The 20,950-nt window shown below is 37.5% G+C and overlaps 1 protein-coding gene across 4 annotated transcripts in view; it reads left to right on the top strand.

Moving 5' to 3' along the window:
* The window catches only part of RBM39 (RNA binding motif protein 39), a 48,101-nt gene that overhangs the window by 16,801 nt on the left and 10,350 nt on the right, over positions 1-20,950 (top strand). For 3 of the 4 annotated variants that reach the window (XM_077832552.1, XM_077832549.1, XM_077832548.1), the window contains 12 exons: positions 3,085-3,279; positions 4,459-4,524; positions 4,629-4,682; positions 6,395-6,512; positions 7,205-7,357; positions 8,134-8,271; positions 11,631-11,696; positions 12,840-13,044; positions 13,216-13,293; positions 16,229-16,261; positions 18,218-18,293; positions 18,419-18,524. In XM_077832552.1, coding sequence (XP_077688678.1) covers positions 3,085-3,279; positions 4,459-4,524; positions 4,629-4,682; positions 6,395-6,512; positions 7,205-7,357; positions 8,134-8,271; positions 11,631-11,696; positions 12,840-13,044; positions 13,216-13,293; positions 16,229-16,261; positions 18,218-18,293; positions 18,419-18,524 — 1,288 coding nt within the window. The remainder of the gene's footprint in view (positions 1-3,084; positions 3,280-4,458; positions 4,525-4,628; positions 4,683-6,394; positions 6,513-7,204; positions 7,358-8,133; positions 8,272-11,630; positions 11,697-12,839; positions 13,045-13,215; positions 13,294-16,228; positions 16,262-18,217; positions 18,294-18,418; positions 18,525-20,950) is intronic. The other variant, XM_077832551.1, reaches the window with a different exon arrangement.

The following is a 20,950-nucleotide window of genomic DNA, read 5'->3' on the forward strand; positions in this document are numbered from 1 at the left end:
GGTCCACAAAAGAGGAAAGAGTGAAACAGACTACAGTGTTTTGAAATGCTCACACAGAAAGTAGGGCTGTCAGCGATTAAAAAAATTAATCGCGATTAATCGCACTGTTAATAATAGAATACCATTTATTTAAATATTTTTGGATGTTTTCTAAATTTTCAAATATATGGGTTTCAGTTACAACACAGAATACAAAGTGTACTATGGTCACTTTATATTTATTTTTGATTACAAGTATTTTTACTGAAAAAAACAAACAAAAAAGAAATAGTATTTTTAGTTGTCCTAATACAAGTATTGAAGTGCAGTCTCTTCATCATGAAAGTTGAACTTACAAATGTACAAAAAACTTCATTAAAAAATAAAATCTAAAATTTTAGAGCCTATAAGTCCTCTCAGTCCTATTTCTTGTTCAGTCTATCTCTCAGACAACCAAGTTTGTTTACATTGCAGGAGATAATGCTGCCACTTCTTATTTACAATGTTACCTGAAAGTGAGAACAGGTGTTCTCATGCCACTGTTGTAGCCGGCGTCACAAGATATTTACTTGCCAGATAAACTAAAGATTCATATGTCCCTTCATGCTTCAGCCACCCTTCCAGGGGACATGCGTCCGTGCTGATGATGGGTTCTGTTCGAAAACAATCCAAAGCAGTGTGGACTGATCCATGTTTATTTTCTTTATCTGAGTCAGATGCCACCAGCAGAGGGTTAATTTTCTTTTTTTGGTGGTTCGGGTTTTGTAGTTTTCACCTCAGTGTTACTCTTTTAAGACTTCTGAAAGCAAGTCCATGCCTTGTTCCCCATAGATTTTTGGAAGGCACTTCATATTCTTAAACCTTGGGTCAAGTGCTGTAGCTATCTTTAGAAATCTCACATTGGTACCTTCTCTGGGTTTTTGTGAAATCTGCAGTGAAAGTGTTCTTAAAATGACCATGTGCTGGCTCATCATCCAAGACTGCTATAATGTGAAATATGACACAATGCAAACAAAACAGAGCAGGGGACGTACAATTCTCCCACAAGGAGTTCAGTCACAAATTTAAGTAACGCATCATTTTTTTTTAAACAAACGTCATCTGCATGGAAGCATGTCTTCTGGAATGGTGACCAAAGCATGAAGGAGCATATGAATGGTTAGCATATCTGGCACTTAAATACCTTGCAATGCCGGGTACAAAAGTGCCATTCAAATGTCTGTTCTCACTTTCTGTTGACATTGTAAAAAAGAAGAGGGCAGTATTATCTCCTTAAATGTAAACAAACTTGTTTGTCTTAGTGTTGGCTGAACAAGAAGTAGGACTGAGTGGACTTTGTTTTGTTTTTGAGTGCAGTTATGTAACCAAAAAAAAAAAAAACATTTGTAAGTTGCACTTTCATGACAGAAATTGCACTACCATACTTGTATGAGGTGAATTGAAAAATGCAATTTTTTTTGTTTGATTTTTACAGTGAAAATATTTGTAATAAAAAATATACACTTTGATTTCAATTACAACACAGAATACAATATATATGAAAAGGTAAAAAACCATCCAAAATATTTAATAAATTTCCATTGGTATTCTATTTTTTAACAGTGCAATTAAAACTGTGATTAATTGCAATTAAGTTTTTTGAGTTAATCGCTTGAGTTAACTGCGATTAATTGACAGCCCTAACAGAAAGCTCTTCAAAAATATTCTTTGTTAAAGAAGTCTGTTTTACTTTTACTTTGGTCTGTTTTTTTTCTATAACTTGAAAAAAAGTGTGATTTTTTTTTTTTTTTAAGTTGACTGTCCTTTAAAATGCCCCATCTTTTATTTACAGTGTTGTAGCTGTGTCGCTCTCAGGTTATTAGAGAGACTGGGTAGGTGAGGTAATATCTTTTATTGGACCAACTTCTGTTGGTGAGAGAGAGAGAAGTTTACACAAGCTCTTTTTCATGCCAGGGAAACATACTCAGAGTGTCACAGCTAAACACAAGGTGGGACAGATTTAGCATCAATAGTTAACACATTTCAAGGGACCATTCAATGTGAAGCAGCTCATTAATCTCCCTTCAGTCATTGGGGGAGGGGGGGTTGTTAGTGGGTTATAGGTGGTTGTAATAAGCCATAAATCCAGTGTGTATATTCAGTCTGTGATTTTTATTGTCTAGCAAAGTTATGAATTTAACCTCCCAGACTTGTCTTTTGAAAGTGTCATGCAGGTTTCCTCTGAAGATGGGGACTGATAGGTCAGATATAGAGTGATCGCTTTGTGAAGTGTTCTGTTTGTTGTGGAGACAGTAGGACAGTCTTCAGCTCCTGGTGCCTTTAAGTTTTGGGTTTTTTTGGGGGGAAGGGGCAGCCAAACACATGGAAAGGATCGAATTGTGTGACAGACTTATTGTTCCTCTCCTTTCGGTCCAGCTATATTTGTTTGGGTCTCTGTGTACAGTGGTGATCTTTTAGAAAAGTAACTACTATTTTAGTTTATAAGCAGTGAACAGTTTCAGGTTTGTGAAATTTAAACAGCTCTTCTGGAATTCTGTAGTTAATAGGAAGTGAACACAGTTGCATATTGTTGCTGTTACAGTAATGCTGCAAAATTTCAAGATGTCTGTCAGGATAAAAAAAATAGGTAATTTGTCCTTTTTGCCTTATTTTTACTATGAAAAGGCAGCCCCACTTGACTCTCCATCTTAGCAGATGTTGAAAGCTTGGATGCTCATTGGAAATACTTTTACAACATAGTAATTGAGGTGTTGAATTTAATATGTACTACTTTACATTCAGCCCCACTACCATGCTTGGAGGCCTAGTATTTTTTAATATTTACAAAGCCAAAAGATGAGAGAGCTTGAAACTAGGGAGCATTCATGCTCAAATTTCAAGCGTTCTAAAATGGTCTCTTTTGCTAATGGCTGATCAAGCATATAAAAACTGATAATGTCGCTGTTCCTATGTTAGTGTCTGTGGCATTACAGGTTGCGAAAATAAAATTAGTACATTGTTTGTCAGGGAGAAGACGGACTAATTAGATGAGGAAAGCTAGTGCATAATGATAGACGCCAACATTGAGATTTCTTTACATCTGTAACATAAGTTGTATTTTCTTAGGAGAAAAAAGAGCAAGAGCAGAAGTCGCAGTCATGAGAGGAAGAGGAGCAAAAGTAAAGAGCGCAAACGAAGCCGTGATCGTGAGAGGAAAAAGAGCAAAAGCCGGGAGAGGAAACGCAGCAAAAGCAAAGAACGCAGACGTAGCCGTTCTAGAAGTAGAGAACGTAGATTCAGAGGCCGCTATAGAAGCCCATAGTAGGTTATTTTAATGTACAATTGAGCATGTTTCACATCAATATTGTAAAAGTTTGAACTGAACTATGTACTTTCTAAACTAGTCAGTTTACTTTTTACTTTGAACAAGTGTTCAAAGTAATGTTGCAGTTTACAAGGCAGTAAGGAGAACAATGGAAGTAATGTAATATATTTCAGCTACTATAGTAATTTTGTTTTTATCCTAAACTACAAGCAAATAACCTATATTTTGATTAAATTGAACTAAAAATTGATAGAAAAAAGTAGCATAAAATCAGAATATAACTTTTTAGTTTGGATTAGGATGAAAGGAAATTATCTATTAAAGTCCTAGTAAAAGACACTTAGTAGTAGTTAAAACAGGTCATGTTGAAGGTTTAACACTTAAAAAACAGGATGATAATTTCCAGTAGGGTGCAGGTTCTTAAGTTTATTGCTGTTGCTTCTAAAAAGAAACTTTTATGGGATCCATAAAAAATATGAACTACCCTCTTCCTGCTGGGCTTGCATCAGTCATTAACTAACAAACTTGCATCAGGCGTTAACTAACAAACTGTATTCCCAGAGCTTTGCTGACATCGCTGATGCTGGTGCACAAAGCAGGAAGTAAACAGAGGTATGTAGAAAAAAATGGACAAAACTATTCCAGAAGGAAGATACCTAGTTGGTAGCTAAGGACTACCTGTTCCATGAAAAAGCTGTCTGCAAGCAATGGAGCATATTTTTTTTCAAAGTTTGTTTTCTAATCAGTTTTTGAGTCTGTGATCTTTGTGGATGATGGCATTCTGCCTGAGCTGCATCATTGCCACTTGGTGGCACGGTGTAGCTAACAGTAGATGAGAATATCTTTAGTTAACAAGAGATGTTTATTTAAGAGGTTGGCTCACAGTTGCGCTTAATGTGTGTTAAAGCCTCTAATTACATATATGTATATGCAGAAATAGTATTAAAATAAGTATAGGAAAATAGAGGATCCTTGGAATGAACAAATGATAACCTTTTCTTATAATTTGTGTCAAACTAATATTCTTGAGTTAGCACTACTTGTCTTGAACTGTATTTGTGCCCATATAACAATTAAAAAACAGGGACGTCAGTAAGCATTAGGTTGGCAGGATACTATATTTTTCCTAGTCATGTACTGGATTTATAACAAGCTCTTCTTTGTTTTTACCTTAGTTCTGGTCCAAAATTCAACAGTGCTATCAGAGGGAAGATTGGTCTGCCTCACAGCATCAAATTAAGGTTTCTGAGTTTTCTATTTTTGTGGTTATTTGTGTCTGTACTAAAAATTAAGCTACTTTGTACTTTTTTTTGATAATCTAGTAAGTATTTTTTAATGTTTACAGCAGACGGCGCTCCAGAAGCAAAAGTCCATTCAGAAAAGACAAGAGCCCTGTTAGGTAGCTATTTTCACGCTATTTCTTAGCTTGTAATTAGTCTTGTTATGCTGAATGTTATGTGAGATGATGCTGCATCTTGAACTGCACAATTACTTTCTGTGCAAGCCAGATTTAGGATTGCCAGTGTCCAAATCGATCTGTCTGATCAATATAGGTATCCATGGTGCTTGGCATGGAAGGGAGGGCTTGGGGGGGGGGAATCTATATTGTTTTTCTGCTGAAGGAATATCCATAAAATTTAATAAATTCAATTACTGTAAACACCTTGTTCACTGTTGCAAAATTGTTTTGCATAAATCCTGACTTGCTTTTCATATTTAAGACTATTTGAATTAGGTTATAGTTTACCCAGTTGAAATTGGCTCATTTTTTCTCATGAGTCTCATTTATAGAATCATAAAAGCTGAGATGGAAAAATATTACTTTGGTCATCCAGTCCATCAACTTACAAGTGTGTGATTTTTATCTACAGTATGTTACTCTGTATGTAACACAATGAAACTGAGTGACTGTTTCCCAGTCTAACACATCTCACTGTCAGGAAGGTTTTCCTCATACTTAGCCTAAATATTTATTTTCTTACACCGTGTGGTGTCAAATCCTAAATTCCACACCCTTAGTTTCACTGAATGTGGTACTGAAAGTTCAACTCCAGTGTGTAAAGTCAGATTAATACATGGGTGTCAAACACCCATGATCTGGGCTAGATCTGCCCTGTATAATGTATATGAGGTCTATATGGCGTAATCATTCTTCAGAATCTAAGTTTTTTTATTTTTAATTAAAAAAAGTGGTGCAGCCCTAACACACGCTGCACTTTGACATGTTCCCTGCTACTAAAACAGTGCTGCTAGGACAAGTGACTACAGTAATTATTCAATTTTATAGCAATTATTCTGTTAGCAGTTTACTTGATTGTTTTGTTAGAACTTCTACTCTTTGCATCTTTTGGATTTTTTTACATTTTTGGTGGTAACAAATGCTGAAACTAAAATATCACATGACCAAGTTTAAACAATCGGGACTTTCTGTATATGGACATGTTGGCATTACTTACTGATACAACAGTGATAGTCAGTGTACTTGTGTGAAATGGCCACACAGCCAGCTAGGACTCTTATTCTCTGAAATCTTGGCTGTAGTCACTTGTGTGTCTTCAAAAATAATTGTATAAAATTAGGTCCCTAGTTATTGTGATCATTGCTTCTGCATGTCTTAAGAAATGAACAGTCTGTGACAAAATATCCTATGTTGTTACCTGTTTCTTCACTCCCCCCACTTACCTTCTCTGTCTTTTGCATATTGTCTTTTATATAGTAAAGTGACAAACCCTACCCCAAAGAGTTTACAGTGTTTATTCAATGCCTGTCACAATGGGGCCCTAATGTGGTTGAGTCTTCTAGGCAGTTCTGCAATATAAACTTTAAAAAAAAAAAAAAAAAAAAGGCACTTGTTTGTTAACGAAGTGCTAAGCACCTCCCTTTAAAGTTAGTGGGGATACTTGTGTGGTACAACTTGTGAATATCATTTTAAAGGACTACATTTAGGTTCTCTTTTTAAATCTTGGCTCATAACTTATAAAAAAGTTATGTAGATGTTTTGACTTCTTGTCAGGCTTAAATGACATAAAATTCTGCATTTGCCCAAACTGAGTTGCCTTAAATCAGAACCGAGTTTCTCCTTTTTTTTTTTTTTTTTTTTTTTTTTTGCAGAGAGCCAATTGATAATTTGACCCCTGAAGAGAGAGATGCTCGAACAGTGTTCTGTATGCAGTTGGCTGCAAGAATTAGGCCAAGAGACTTGGAAGAATTTTTCTCTACTGTAGGAAAGGTAATTGAGGGTGGGTTAAATGAGCATATAAATATTGTTTGTGTGCGGTATCAGTGACATTTCCAATATTGAAGCCCTCTACAAAACAGTGGCCTCCTATTGCAGATCCTCTGCATGTGGAATTCATATTTAGTTAGGAGTTTTGTGTCCGGACTGGTTTGCAGAATCAGAGCTTTAACTCATGGGGGACTTGCCTGTGTCCTACATTTGTCCAGTGACCAATGCAATGGAAGTAATTCTGATTAGGTCCTCCATGTATTGTTGCAATAAGAAGTAAGATTTTATCTTTGCATGTGGGTCTGCAGCATAAGATGGAATTTTAAGCTTCGGTCCCTTTTTAATATGGTAGCCCCTTCTGGTGAGCTGTTAGAAAATTTGTAGTGATGCAACAACTTTGACAAACTGGAATTTACAACCCTTTTTCCTTACTACCTTCAGTTTTATGTCAAAATTGTCAGTCCAAAGATGACTTTCATGAAGCTAACTTTTTTTGGGATGTGTTGGTTTAGAAGGTAGTGTGACTGTGTATCAAGTCTGTAGAGTTATTACAGTTATGAAATCATTAAGCATCTGTATTGAGTCAAACAATAGCTATCTTCCTGTACATATTCATGAAGTCCCTTAGTAACTATATAAAAGTTAATTGTGCCAAATAGAGATTAATGATAAACCTGAGATTTTCATTCTTGTAGGTTCGTGATGTGCGGATGATCTCTGATAGAAATTCAAGACGTTCCAAGGGAATTGCTTATGTAGAATTTGTTGATGTTAGTTCAGTGCCTCTTGCAATAGGACTAACTGGACAGCGTGTTCTGGGAGTACCAATCATAGTACAAGCATCGCAAGTAAGTTGTGGTTGGTTGTATACTAGTTATAGAATTATGTAACATTTATACTGCAGCAACTGCTGCTTGACCAAGAGGTAATATACACATCCTTGAAGCACTGTTGATTTCAGTGAGACTTACTTAATTTGCAGAGATACACATATTCCATTTCAAAATTAATTTCTCCATATTTATGCCAAAGTTGTACTAATGTTGTTACTGTTAATTATATTAAGGGATAGCACAAATCACACTAAAGGCCAGAGAATGGGATGGCTGGACTCCATTCTTGTTTCAACTGTTGTATGGTTGAATAGCTGAAAATTGAGTTACAGTTGAAACATTTGTGTAACCTTAACTGAAGTGGTTGCTTCAGTTTTAATAAATACTGCCAGGCACAGAAAACTGAGTCGAAATAAAACTAGACAAATCAATACAGAGTGATATGTAGAGGGTAAATGAGGGAATTAAGGCTAAGAAGGGGACTGTTAACTGACTTATACAATAGTACATATCCTATGTGTAGTAGTCATGCATATTTAACAAGCAAACTGCATTCTATTTACTAGAGAAACCAATAATCTACATCAGTTCATTCCATTTCAGGCATATTTCTAGTTGCATAATTCTAATCAAGAGCATGGACTTTTCATAGCATTTAAGTTATTAAAGTTAGCCTATATACAAGCCATTTTTACTGAGAGTTTTCGAGCTTCCACTTTTTAGTGAATTTACTAGATTTAGTAGATTTTTACTTAGGCTGTTATGGACAATGGGAATTTTGTTGTCCCTAGGCAGAGAAAAACAGAGCAGCAGCAATGGCCAATAACCTACAGAAAGGCAGTGCTGGGCCCATGAGACTGTATGTAGGATCATTACACTTCAACATAACTGAAGATATGCTTCGTGGAATCTTTGAACCATTTGGTCGGGTGAGTTCTTATTGATGACAGAGGTGTTATGAAGTGCATGTTGCAATTACTCTTATTTTAGATCCTGTTTCATATAATAAATGCAAAGGACTGAAAGGGCATCCTGATTATATATAAATTCCACATCTACAAAAATTTTCTCTTCCTGTTCTCATATGTATGTGCATGTTTATAAATCCAGTAGGGGTTAAGTATTCTGATTACATCTGAAAACAAATAAGGGATTTTGTATTAAAATTAAGATATTTTCAATAATACTCAACCATTTTTATTGAACAGGTAGGTGTGATGTGGAGAGCTGAGAATTCAGGGACTAACCTGTCAAGCTAAGATTAGGTGACGCATTTTAATGTTTAAGGAATTCTGTGTACTTAAACTAGCTATGGTTTGTCAGATCTTATGATTGCCTCCCCTTTTGAGGCAAATGTTTCCCTTTCATTTTTTGGATCATGAGGTTGAGGAGGTAGTCAGGAAGATCCTTTTGAGCTGTGGAATCTCAAATTGTTGCAACAATCTACTTCCTGTACATACCAAACAAGCCATTCAGTAGCTCACAAATATCCAGTCAGCCACCTACTCGACAGTTTCTAAAAACTGTATACATAAATCTCTTCTGATGCTTTCTGCATTGTAGCTAACAGCTTGAATGATGTATTCTTGGGCTCCATTTGTCTCCTCCATCCTGGCCCCAAGAGTTGTGTATTCTCCCCTAAAAGGAAAAGATACAACTTTTCACTCCGTAAATCTCCAACAAAATCAAATACCAGCAGAAGTCATACTAAGCCCAAGCTTTATCTCAACCAGAGAATCTTATTTGTGACCAACTGTCTATGATCCCTGACCCTTCCCCCCCAGATCAGGTATCTGTCTGGGCAACCCTGGATAGCTTTTTGCCACTTTCCTCTTCTCCACCGCTTCCTGTTCCTTTCTCCCTCTCTGCTCTGGATCTTGCTGACTTTTTCCAAAAGAAAATTTTAGAAATCTGATGGGACCTCCTCTCACTTCCATTTACTTCTCCTGCCTTTTCTGTCAACACTGAAACTGAGATCTCCTCCTGTTACCGCTTCCAGCTCTCATCCTGTCTCCTGATCTTCCTTGCCACCATTTTCATCCCTACTCTCACCTTTCTCCTCTGATTCTTCCTCTTGTAATACAAACATGCTTTAGTCTCTCCCACCATAAACTCACCTTTGATCATGTGTCTCGCCAGCTATCGGCCAATCTTCCTCTTACGTGATCCTAAAACAGAACATGGCAGAAATTCTAAGGGAGGTGCAATAAATGAGACTTCACACTCTATTTTTAACTATTTCAAACTGAACATATCTCTTCAGAGTAGTTTTTGTAATAGCAACCCATATAACATAACCCTTTCTAGGAAAGGTTCTTGCTAATGCTGAGTAAAGGAAATTAAAACAAATTATTGAAATTAACAAGTAAAATGTAGAATTTGAAATTATGGGTACTCTGGGCAAAAAAGTCATATTTGTTTTCATTGCATACTAATTCATAACCATAGCCTTATAGTTAAACTCCTTGTAATGTACAAATATGGGCTAAATCTTTGGATAACACTAAGATAACTAGTGTATTGCATGGATTATATAATGAAACTGTTAAAATGTGTCCCTTTGCACACACAAATTAAAGTTACAGATGGGCATGTGTATAACGATTCTTAGAGATGTCTGCAATAGTCTACAGTCTGAGTGCTGTATTTTTTAAAAAGACTAAATGAATGTAATTTGCAACCCACTTCCATCTCTGCTTATCTAGCTTCTCAAAAATCATTTTTGTGTACTGCTTGTATTTACTACTTGGTGGGACACTTTACTCCTTAAATTCTTCCTTAACTAGTCAAATGCCTATTAAATAAAATCTGAGTACATATATTCCCTTAAATTTAAGGTTTCTGAACATCAGAGGAGTGAAGTTCTAGAACAGCCTTCCAAGGGAAGCAGTGGGGGCAAAAGACATATCTGGCTTCAAGACTAAGCTTGATAAGTTTATGGAGGGGATGATACGATGGGATAGCCTAATTTTGGCAATCAATTGATCTTCAACTATTAGCAGAAGATATGACCAATGGCCTGTGATGAGATGTTAAATGGGTTGGGATCTGAGTTACAACAGAGAATTCTTTCCTGGGTGTCTGGCTGGTGAGTCTTGCCCACATGCTCAGGATTTAGCTGATCGCCGTATTTGGGGTCGGGAAGGAATTTTCCTTCAGGGCAGGTTGGCAGAGGCCCTGTGGCTTTTTACCTTCCTCTGCAGCATGGGGCACGGGTCACTTGCTGGAGGATTCTCTGCACCTTGAAGTCTTTTAAACCACGATTTGAGGACTTGAACAGCTCAAACATAGGTTAGGGACTTGTTACAGAAGTGGGTGGGTGAGATTTTGTGGCCTGCATTGTGCAGGAGGTCAAACTAGACGATCATAATGGTCCCTTCTGACCTTAAAGTCTGTGATTCTATGATTAAGTTACAGCCTTGTTAAAAGAATATTCTTCAGAGAACTGTAAGAAATTGTTAATTGTGTTCAAATCCATTTTGTTTTATCCTGATCAAGCTTTGGTAAGAGGAATAGTATAGGCCAGGAGGGGATAGGGTTGAAGTCTTCAAGAAAGACTTAAGAAAATGGAATGTAGATTTAGATATGGGTTTTTAAAATCATCTCCTTTATTATTCCTCCTCCCCCCCTTTACGGATGTATAACAATCTGATATTTTATGGTTACAGATTATTTGCAAATAGTTGGTTTTTTTTTTCAGAAATTCAGTAACTTGTGAAATTCTGTTCACTGCCCAAAATAGCAGCAGGCAAGGATATGACTTCCAATGTTTATACTTTTTTTTTTAGTTTAGCTCCTACTAGATTCTCATCATTTTATAATTTGATACATTGTACAAAATTGCAATTGCTTGTATCTGAGTTGATGTAACAATCAGCAATTGATGATGGCTGTGCTATCATAGTATGTGCTAAGAGGTCACATCTGAGTGGAAGCCATTGGCTGGCTGAGGAGCCTAAAATAATCCATAAAAATAAATTGAACATACCTGAGGCTGTTTTGGTGCACTCAACAGAGGACCCTGCATGTCTCACTTTTAGTAAATTACAAGTTACCTTTATGCTAATGTAGATGCTTTTACCAGCTCCACCTTTTTTGAGTAAAAAAACTTCCAGCAAAAGCTTTTAAGCTCCTTTATGGACCATGTGTTTATACCAGCTGTTTTATGCTTTTGTTCGATAACTTGTGATGTATTCAAAAAACTTGTGTGGAAGGAGGCTAAATTGAACTGCTCATTTGTCTTTATGGGATGTAATGTGTGATAGTCTAATTTTTTTTCATTTTTTAGATTGAAAGCATTCAACTGATGATGGATAGTGAAACTGGACGCTCCAAAGGATATGGATTTATTACGGTAAGATTTTGACTTGTAATAAGTTACCAGAGTTGTGGGTTAGGTTGGTGACCCAAAATCCAACTGATTGAACATGGGCATTTCAGAGCTCAGGCAGAAACAAACTTCCCAGAGTCAGAGGTTTAAACTGAGATTAGAAAACTTCTTCAGATGGTTTCTGTGTGATTTAAACAAAAAAGAGCTTTGTGTAACCCGATTGCTTTTCTCCAAGGATGAGCTAGCTCTTTGTGGTCCAGCTCCTTAAAGCACTCTTACAGCAACACAGATCACTCTGTATGTTAGAAATATTTTATTCACTTTAGACAATCCCAACCCTTGGGGCATGTCTCTTTAGTCTGCCTTCCAATCCTGGATTGATGGCATCACAGATGGTTAATTAACAAATTGGCGATTAAGTACGGTATTTAAAAACAAAGTAAACTCACACATGACCAGTATTACCAATTACCTCAGTAAGCTATGTCACCACCCCTTCAAGGAAAAGCTTGAGTGGAAATAGGCCTTTGCGCAAAGTCCTGAAGGTCATCAGACTTGGGTTCTGTTAGAGGAATCAAATGGCAGAGGCTAGGGGTTTTGAAGGAGAGCACATCTAGCCAGGCGCAGATGTTCAAAACTGGGAACTAAGATCTAGTGTTTAAACTGACACAGCAATATGTGGTGGAAGGAAGAGCTCTCAGCTGTTAGCCAAGTTTGGATTATTGCACATGGAAACAGATGGGGGGAATCACCACAACTACGTAACTGTTATATGTGCATTCTGTGGCTGACACCTGACTAAGTAGACATGCAGCCGCATGCTGCACTGCCTGAAGCTTTGATTGGCCCATAACTACATGTAAAGCATGCTACAGTAATTGAGATCACAAGACAAGGGCATGACCCAAGAAAAGTGACTTCATTCCTGACCGCTCACTGAAGGAAAGCTGAAGGCATGGCCTTGATTTATGCTGGAATTTTTAATTTGTGGAATAGATGCCTAGAACAGAAGATGATCATTAAAAAATTGAATAGATATGCCAACAAAAAATCCCTAAGTTGCTTCTTTAAAGTTAAAGGTGTCTCAGATATATTCTTATAGATAATACGTTTGATAGAAAGTACCTTGTGAACTTTGCTAGACACTGACCATGTATAATTCTACAGTTCTCAGATTCAGAGTGTGCCAAAAAAGCCTTGGAACAACTAAATGGATTTGAGCTAGCTGGCAGGCCAATGAAAGTAGGTCATGTAACAGAACGCACTGATGCTTCCAGTGCTAGTTCATTTTTGGACAGTGATGAACTGGAAAGGACTGGAATTGACTTGGGAACAACTGGTCGTCTACAGTTGATGGCAAGACTTGCAGAGGGTAAGTGTGGTAATATAGGTTATGTGAAAATATTGGGGTTAACTTAGTAGGAAGTATTTCACTTCCTTTAATGTTGAGAACGCTAAGATTCTTAAGCTAGACTACTTCCCAAGACTTAATTCCTAGACTACTTACCAAGTGAAGAACTCAGACTAGTACTTTCTATCGCAGGTACTGGTTTGCAGATTCCCCCAGCTGCACAACAGGCTCTGCAGATGAGTGGATCTTTAGCATTTGGTGCTGTTGCAGGTAAGAATTTGAGGATCCATTTATTTTGGCATGTTGTTTTTAGCATGCTTATATCTTCAAGGGAGGTGAAAATATTTTATATCTTGTGATTTAACATTAGAGCTATAGTAGTTCACAGCAGAGCTCCCAGTCATGGTGAATTATTCAACTCTGCAAATCTACAAACATAAATAAGGATAACGTATCACAATGTATTCTTCATTTATTTTAATGTGGTTCAGTTTGTGCTGTTTTGCAAATATACTGTAGTACGCTTACTAGCGCATTGTACAGATTAGATAATTCTTAGCAATCTGAGTCCTCACTGCCTCTCTCGTGAGAGGAGTGGAGAAACAACTTGTTTTTTGTGCTGTTAGGCACAGATCAGTAGTATCCTATTAATGTGGAATTACCATAGTCATGCTTTGACATTTCCTGTTCATGGATGTCAGTTGCAGGGTTTAAAATCAACAAGTCCCAAACTGAGCTATTGAGCTCTATCACGGTGTACAATCATACTATTGTGCCACCTTCTCAAGTCTGTAACCTGGATGTCTTCGACTGACCTCTAGGTTTGCACATGCAAGTCATGACTAAATCTAGTTTCTTGTGTTACACTTCAAAGATCCAACCTTTCCTCTCCATCCATGCATGTAAATCTCTCAATCATGTGCTTCTATTTTGTATCTTGATATTTGCAACCTCCTCTTGTCTAGCATTGACTACCCTTGAAAAATCCATACAAAATGTTGCTAAGGTCATCTTTCTGACTCATTGCTCTGGCCACATCAGTCCTCTTCAGGACCCTCCATTATCTTCCCCTTTCACCTCTACATTATACATATGCTTTTCTTTATCTTTAAGACTCTTCACAACTTAGCTTTGCCCTACCTAATGATCTAGTAACTTACTACATTGGTGACATCTACCTTCATTTCATCTACATGCTGCCTTTTACCACGCAGTGAGTTTGTCAAATGGGGAAGACTCTCAGATAAGAGCTATACCATATCACCCTTCAACTCTCTCCTCCTCAAGACTCACTTTGGCTGTGATATCAAGAAAACCCTGCCTGCTCATCATGGCTAAGCAGATGAGGAACTGTGACTGTCCATTTCCCCCTTACTTTTTCTGTTCCCTTACTCTTATCTCCATTCCAGTTTTTTCCCCCCATCCAATCTGTTACCGTTAAAATAGTTATATTAAAAAAGCAAAAAACATAACAAAACTGCCAGTTGCCATGTTCACTTACTTGCATAATACTCTATCCCTCAATCCTTTGTCTGTTTGTCCTTTGGGTGGTCTCCTAAGTGGGCTGTGTACAGCTTCCAGCACCAATGAGGACCTAATCTTCATTGGGGCTTTGGGCAAGTAACTGGTTTGTGATGCAAGGGACATTGTGAAGGGATGCCAGTGCAGTGAGAAGCTGTGCGAGGGATCACAAAGGGAGTGGGACTTCACAGTGGACAGTAGGACACGGGAAGAATAGTACAGATCAATCCTGATAGCTGTCATGTGAATATCTTCACTGATCTATATTTATTTAGAAACCTGGGAATTCCTTGGTTTCTTTTTTTACTTAAAACAAAATTAAGGTTGTTCCATTGCATTTCCAATGAATGAAATCGCTAAAACTCCAGGGAAAGCAGTCTTCGTTCATACAAGTGTCATAACTGCACACTTGGATGCCTCACCTCTTAAAACCTCTTTGCACTTTCAACATAAAGCCAACTACAGTACACACACATCCTCAAAACTACTCACAACCTAACTCTAGTCTCATTTTTATGTATAAACCATATATTAATCAGTACATGGGCCTAAAGTGAATATCTGTATGGATGAGGGCAGACTATAGAGGAAATGAGTGCACTATATCTGGTTATAGGTTGGAAGAGCAAATGAATCCAGAAAATGCTAGTCATATAAATCCCTCTCCTAGACCACTGTGTTGAGTTCTGGTCACCTATTGCAATAGACCACTTTCAGATACGGGACATAAATAATTAGGTGTACAAAAACTGTTCTATGAGGAGATAGTGAAGTGTCTGACTAGTCAACAAAATAAAACAAGATCTGAGATTTCATGCACCCTCCTCTGAAATGTCCATTCTCACCCATTTAAAGTATTACAATTCCCTGTGTGTGTTTGTGTGAATTAATGGAAGATCTGGGCAGGAGGAAGAAAGCTGGAAGTTATATTTACATCACTTGCAACGCACAGTTTACCATTCCTGCTGATTTAAAGAGGCGTAGGTTGAACGTCAAATTTAATCCGGGCAATGTCATTGCGTTCCGTAGTGATGCTTAAAGTCATGTTATCTCTGCCTCATTTCCCCCATTTGTAAAATGGATAACTATACTTTGAGGCTTATTTAGATATTTTCAAACTATTTTGAACTTGGAAAGCACTGAAGTAATAGTTCAGCATTGACTTCTGTTATAAGAAAAGGTTGCTAGCTGAAACATCTGTTTGTATTTTTTAAATGAAAATTGATAACCTCTATTTTTAAATTACATTGAAGATTCCAGCTAATGAAGATAAAACTATTAGTACAGAAATAGTTGGTGTATAATGCTTGTTAAAACTGCTCTCTCTACTACTTTGGTGTCCAAATTGTTCTTTATCAAGAGGATAAATAGAACAGATTATGGTAAAGTGTGTGGACCAAAGAAGTTTCATGTTTGTTTTGCTATCCATTAATTGAATGCTACCTCTTTGGAGAATATTTGTCTAGGTAGTTATAGGTCCTCCTAGTCACTAGTATCTGAGCACCTCCCATGTGATAAATTAGAAGGAACAAAACTATCTTTATTCTCCTATCTGAAGAAGTAGAAGTAGACTGGAGGTGTTGTGTATCTGCATGAAGATCTTGCCCAACCTAGATTTAGGTGGGCAGTTAAGATCTAGTGTTTAGTGTTTTTTTTTTAATTTTCTATACATTCTTTTCTTTAGATTTGCAAACCAGACTTACCCAGCAGAATGAAGGTACGGTAGGATTTAACATTTACTGTTGGCAAATGGGTTTGCAAAAGTGGGTTCTTTGTACCAGAAGCACTTTACATCTGTGTAGAAAGTTCTTCCAGCACCTAAGAAATGCTGTTTTATTGGTATCTATAGGAAACACACATTTTAAGTTATTGGTTTTATATATTGCTTTCTAGATATAGATATATATAACACCTAACCCTAGTATTCCTGACACCTCCTAAATTTTGCACTATTAAGACAACTCTTGTTAAAAATTAATAATTAAATACAGTTTTCTAGCTATATATCTTAGAGGGGGTGGTTAAATAAGGGAGCTGGGAGTTAGGATTCCTGGGTTCTATTCCCAGACAAATCATGTATTTATTATATGACTTTGGGCAAGTCACAAAACCCCACTATTCATCTGAAAACTTCCACAGACCTAGAAAGGGAGTTGAGCTCTCAAAATGATAACCTGAACTCTTGACTCCTTTTTCATGTTGAATAAAATGTAAATTTCAATTAACTTCAAAGAATAACTTATAATGGGGCAATTATTCAATTGGCTGTTGTAAGTCAGCCACACTGGAAGGCTACTGATGGCTAGGTTTTAGTCAAACTGACATAACCATTCCTAGCGCAGTACTGTAACATTCGGTAACTTACAGGTAAAATGTTCATATCCTCCCTTTTCACTACTCAGAAAAGCTTTCTAAACTGATATTTAACCCTGCCGTTTAGGAAAACTGCAAATTTTTGTATTTTTGCTATAGTATAACTAGTTAAATATATTAATGAATTTTCAGAGTTCGCTATTGCCTGTCCATGGTTCCATTATCACCATAAGTGTGAATGGTGCTGTTGTCTCCATATGGAGCTGTCATTTGGTTTATACATTAGACTGTCTCTTCTACTTAAAATTGAGCTGCAGGATGTGCAGTTCCCTGCTGGAATGCTTGGGACAGGCAAATCTTTTCAAAGATATTTGGTTACTTGTGTTTTTGTTTAAATTGGTGAATATAATCATGGATAACTGAATTTAGGCATAGATTTAATAGTCTAAACTGCACTGGTTTTTAAATGGGACAGTTCTGAGATTGTCTTTTGCATGCATTCCAGTGGCACGCTATATTTTCTGTGTTCTAACATACATCAAATGTCAGTGAATTCCAATTTGTTTTTAGAGACAATCAGGTTTAAAAAAATAAAAAATCTTATTGCTGTCTAAGCTTTTTACTTGCTGTTTCCTATAATACTTCAGAGGGGGAGATTCATTAAATATAGGAAAATGATTGTGAAACAAATTATCTTGGAAGGCTTGAAAGTATAGTACAAGCATCTACTTTTAACTCAGGTTTTGAAATTGATTGGTTTCAAGTTAACTTCATCTCTTTTAGACACTTTGTTTTGATTTCTTGTAAGTTGGTATAGTAATTACAATTATATTCAGAAGTGTTGGTCTTTTAGTTAAAGCATGAGGCTGGGAGTAGGGATGCCTGGGTTCCAAGTCTGTCTGGGTACATTAATCAGAGTGGCTCCCAAGAATTATTTTAACAAATTTCTTACCATGAGGTTAAGAGTAAGTTGTTTTTGGTTTTGTGGGAGGAGTTTATCAAGAACTGTGGTTCTGAATTCTGTTTCCAGTTCTGTCATAGATTTCTTGTCTAATCTTAGGAATGTAACTTCGCTTCTCTATGCCTTTGATTTCTGCATCTGATTAAAAATATTAATGTTGTAACTGAATATGATGAAAATAGGCTGGACAACCATCTGTCAGGGATGTTCTATGTTTAGTTAGCCCTGCCACAGCACAGGGGACTGGACTGGACTTCATGACTTTTTGAGGTCCCTTCCAGTCCTGTGGTTCTATGATTTTGAAGCACAGACAGAAAAAGCCTTACTTATAAATTAAACTTTATGTAAAAGACTTTTTCCTTCAATGACAGAAAAACATGTCACTTTCTCTTTAAATAGTCTTGGCTGCAGCTGCTTCTGTACAACCACTTGCAACACAATGCTTCCAGCTTTCCAATATGTTTAACCCTCAAACGTAAGTTACCTGCTGTCTATTTCCATTTGTTACACATTTGTTTCTGACATTAGTGGAATTAGTGTGAAAATTAGTTTTTTTGGAGGCGTGGTTTTGTTTTCACTTTTGAATTTTTCCTTTGGCAGTGAAGAAGAAGCTGGCTGGGATACAGAAATTAAGGATGATGTTATTGAGGAATGTAACAAACATGGAGGAGTTATCCACATTTATGTAGACAAAAATTCAGCTCAGGTATGTCTTTTGAGAGGTATTAAACAAATTTTAGAAGCTCTTTTCAAGTTGTCACTGTCAGACCTCTTTCGCAAGCGTTAGAATTGTGTTGAGGTGAATAGAAATGTCTTAATTAAAAAAAAATCTTCTGAGTTGCTGAATGCAGCTAAGCAAGAGTCACTCCAGCAATTATTTTAATTATCTACTTTTGTAAGTGGATAGGCAATTTTCTGTCGCAACAAGACTTCTCACTCAGAGTTTAGCACGTTCTTGTGGGTCTACAAAAGAGTCAAATTAAAATATTGCAGAAATGCGTATTTGGGCTGTAATGAGAACCCCTCTACCAGGTAGCCTTAGTTTGTTTCAGACTTGTGATATTTATTGTGTGAGTTCATTGAATAGCATACTTCAGTCAGTAATCTATCTGAAAAATACACTAACACTATAGGGTAAAATTCTTTAGCAATACAGAAACTGCTGTCTCCTTTGTGGACTGTGGGATGGCCCAGTGTGTCCCTGGCTGGTGAAGACCGTTGGGGATGATGTGTCTATATGGAAACAGTGGGCTAATGTCTTCTCCCTCGGGCATTATGTTCTTTCTACATAAGTGCTCAGGGGTTCATTTGTTGCTTGAAAAACCCTTCCCTTGATATGCGCATGTTGGCTGACTATTCAGCCAATCTCTGCTCCTTTTAGGAGGAGGAGAAAGATTATTGAAGATAGTGACTGGACAACTCTGGTTGATTTCTAACAACATAATTTGAAGCTGAACTGAATTATGTCAGTGAAACAGCCTGGGTTAATGTAGCTGATATTAGTGCAGGACATTCCACAGTTTTTGTACCCTTATCATATGCCAGTGAGGCTGCTGTCCGGTAGGGTGAAGGGAAGTCTACTCAGATGTTACTGAATAACTTTGGAGGAGAGGGTTTAAAAGGCAGTAGTGTGCACTTTATCCCCAAACACAACAACTTTGTTATCAATGATTGTTTCAGCAGAGTGGAGGAAAAACTCTTGGGACGTACAGGGAAACACAATTCTGCAGCCTCCCAAAAAAAAAAAAAAAATGCAGGATCCAACTCTCCTGCCTTATAATTTGTCATTAATTACTGTTACCTCATTAGATTTATACTTCTGACCAAACCGTACTATTTTCTGTTCAAAGGATCTATTTCATTTGTGTGTTGCTACCATGAACTTCAGAATGTCTTGGGATTTGGGATAGGACCTCACCCTTAGTTTGAATTCTGGAATGCAATTCCATGGTATCACCTTCAAAATAAACCTTACCATTGTGAAGAGACTATTCCAAAGTGAACAGAATGTGAACTGATGCAATGGCGTCTGCCTGAGTTTGCAGACAGCTTAAAACAAAAACTTTTAGGGAAATGTGAACTGAGTATTCATCACAGATTCCTGTTCTTGGGGATATTACTGCACAGATCACAAGCTAGAACACGCTGAGAAAGGCCAACCTTAGGAGGACCCTCCTCCCCCATTGCCTCAAGCTACTCAGCATGCTATGTGAGACTGTGTAAAGGTATATGACACCTGCATCTTACTTCCAGTTGCTGAAACAGGAAGTGGGAATAAAAAAATAAAATTCCTTTGCTTTTTGACATCTCCTAATTTGAAAGACTTTTACCATTTAGTTTAGTCACTAATTTAGGAGTCTGGCCCAGTTTCGTAGCCTCACTTTCAGATGTAAGGAAGATGGAATAAATTGCTGAGAAGACCTTGATAGTTTGAGCCAAATACAGTCCCGGATTTGATTCTGAGGCCCTCTTCCTCTAGACTGAGAGGGGAAGAAAGAAAATAGCACCATTGTTCCCCAGGACCTCTGTCTCCAAGACCAGAGATAGCAACATTACATCCTCAGGTTTCAAGATTGCAAACTTCCCAATGCCAAGAAGAAAGCGTTACGACCAGCACTGCGGGAAATCAGCACATGGGTGGTTATCCCAGGTGCTGAAGCCCAAGTTGATACATAGCTCACGTTCCCCAGCACATGGGATAACCACCTATGTGCCCATAGCCCTTCCTCTGTCAGTAACAGAACTAAAGCATGTGGTTCCACTGGGTACCACAGGTTAACATTTGGCATTCTTTGTGCTGACTTTCTGCGTGGTTGGAGTGAGTCATTCTGAAGTGCTTGGGAGGGATATCTCAGTGGTTTGAGCATTGGCCTGCTAAACCCAGGGTTGTGAGTTCAATTCTTGAGGGGGCCATTTAGGGATCTGAGGCAAAAATTGGGGATTGGTCCTGCTTTGAGCAGGGTGTTGGACTAGATGACCTCCTGAGGTCCCTTCCAACCCTGATATTCTATGATTTATGATCCTATCTGTTATAATTAAGGCTGCGAGTCTGTCACAGAACTCATGACTTTCCAGGATCTCCATGACTTCTGCAGTGGCCGTTGCGGCTGGCCCGGGTGCTGCCTGAGCAGC

This window comes from Eretmochelys imbricata, chromosome 13 (assembly GCF_965152235.1).
Source record: "Eretmochelys imbricata isolate rEreImb1 chromosome 13, rEreImb1.hap1, whole genome shotgun sequence".
In the NCBI taxonomy this organism is placed as follows: domain Eukaryota; kingdom Metazoa; phylum Chordata; order Testudines; family Cheloniidae; genus Eretmochelys; species Eretmochelys imbricata.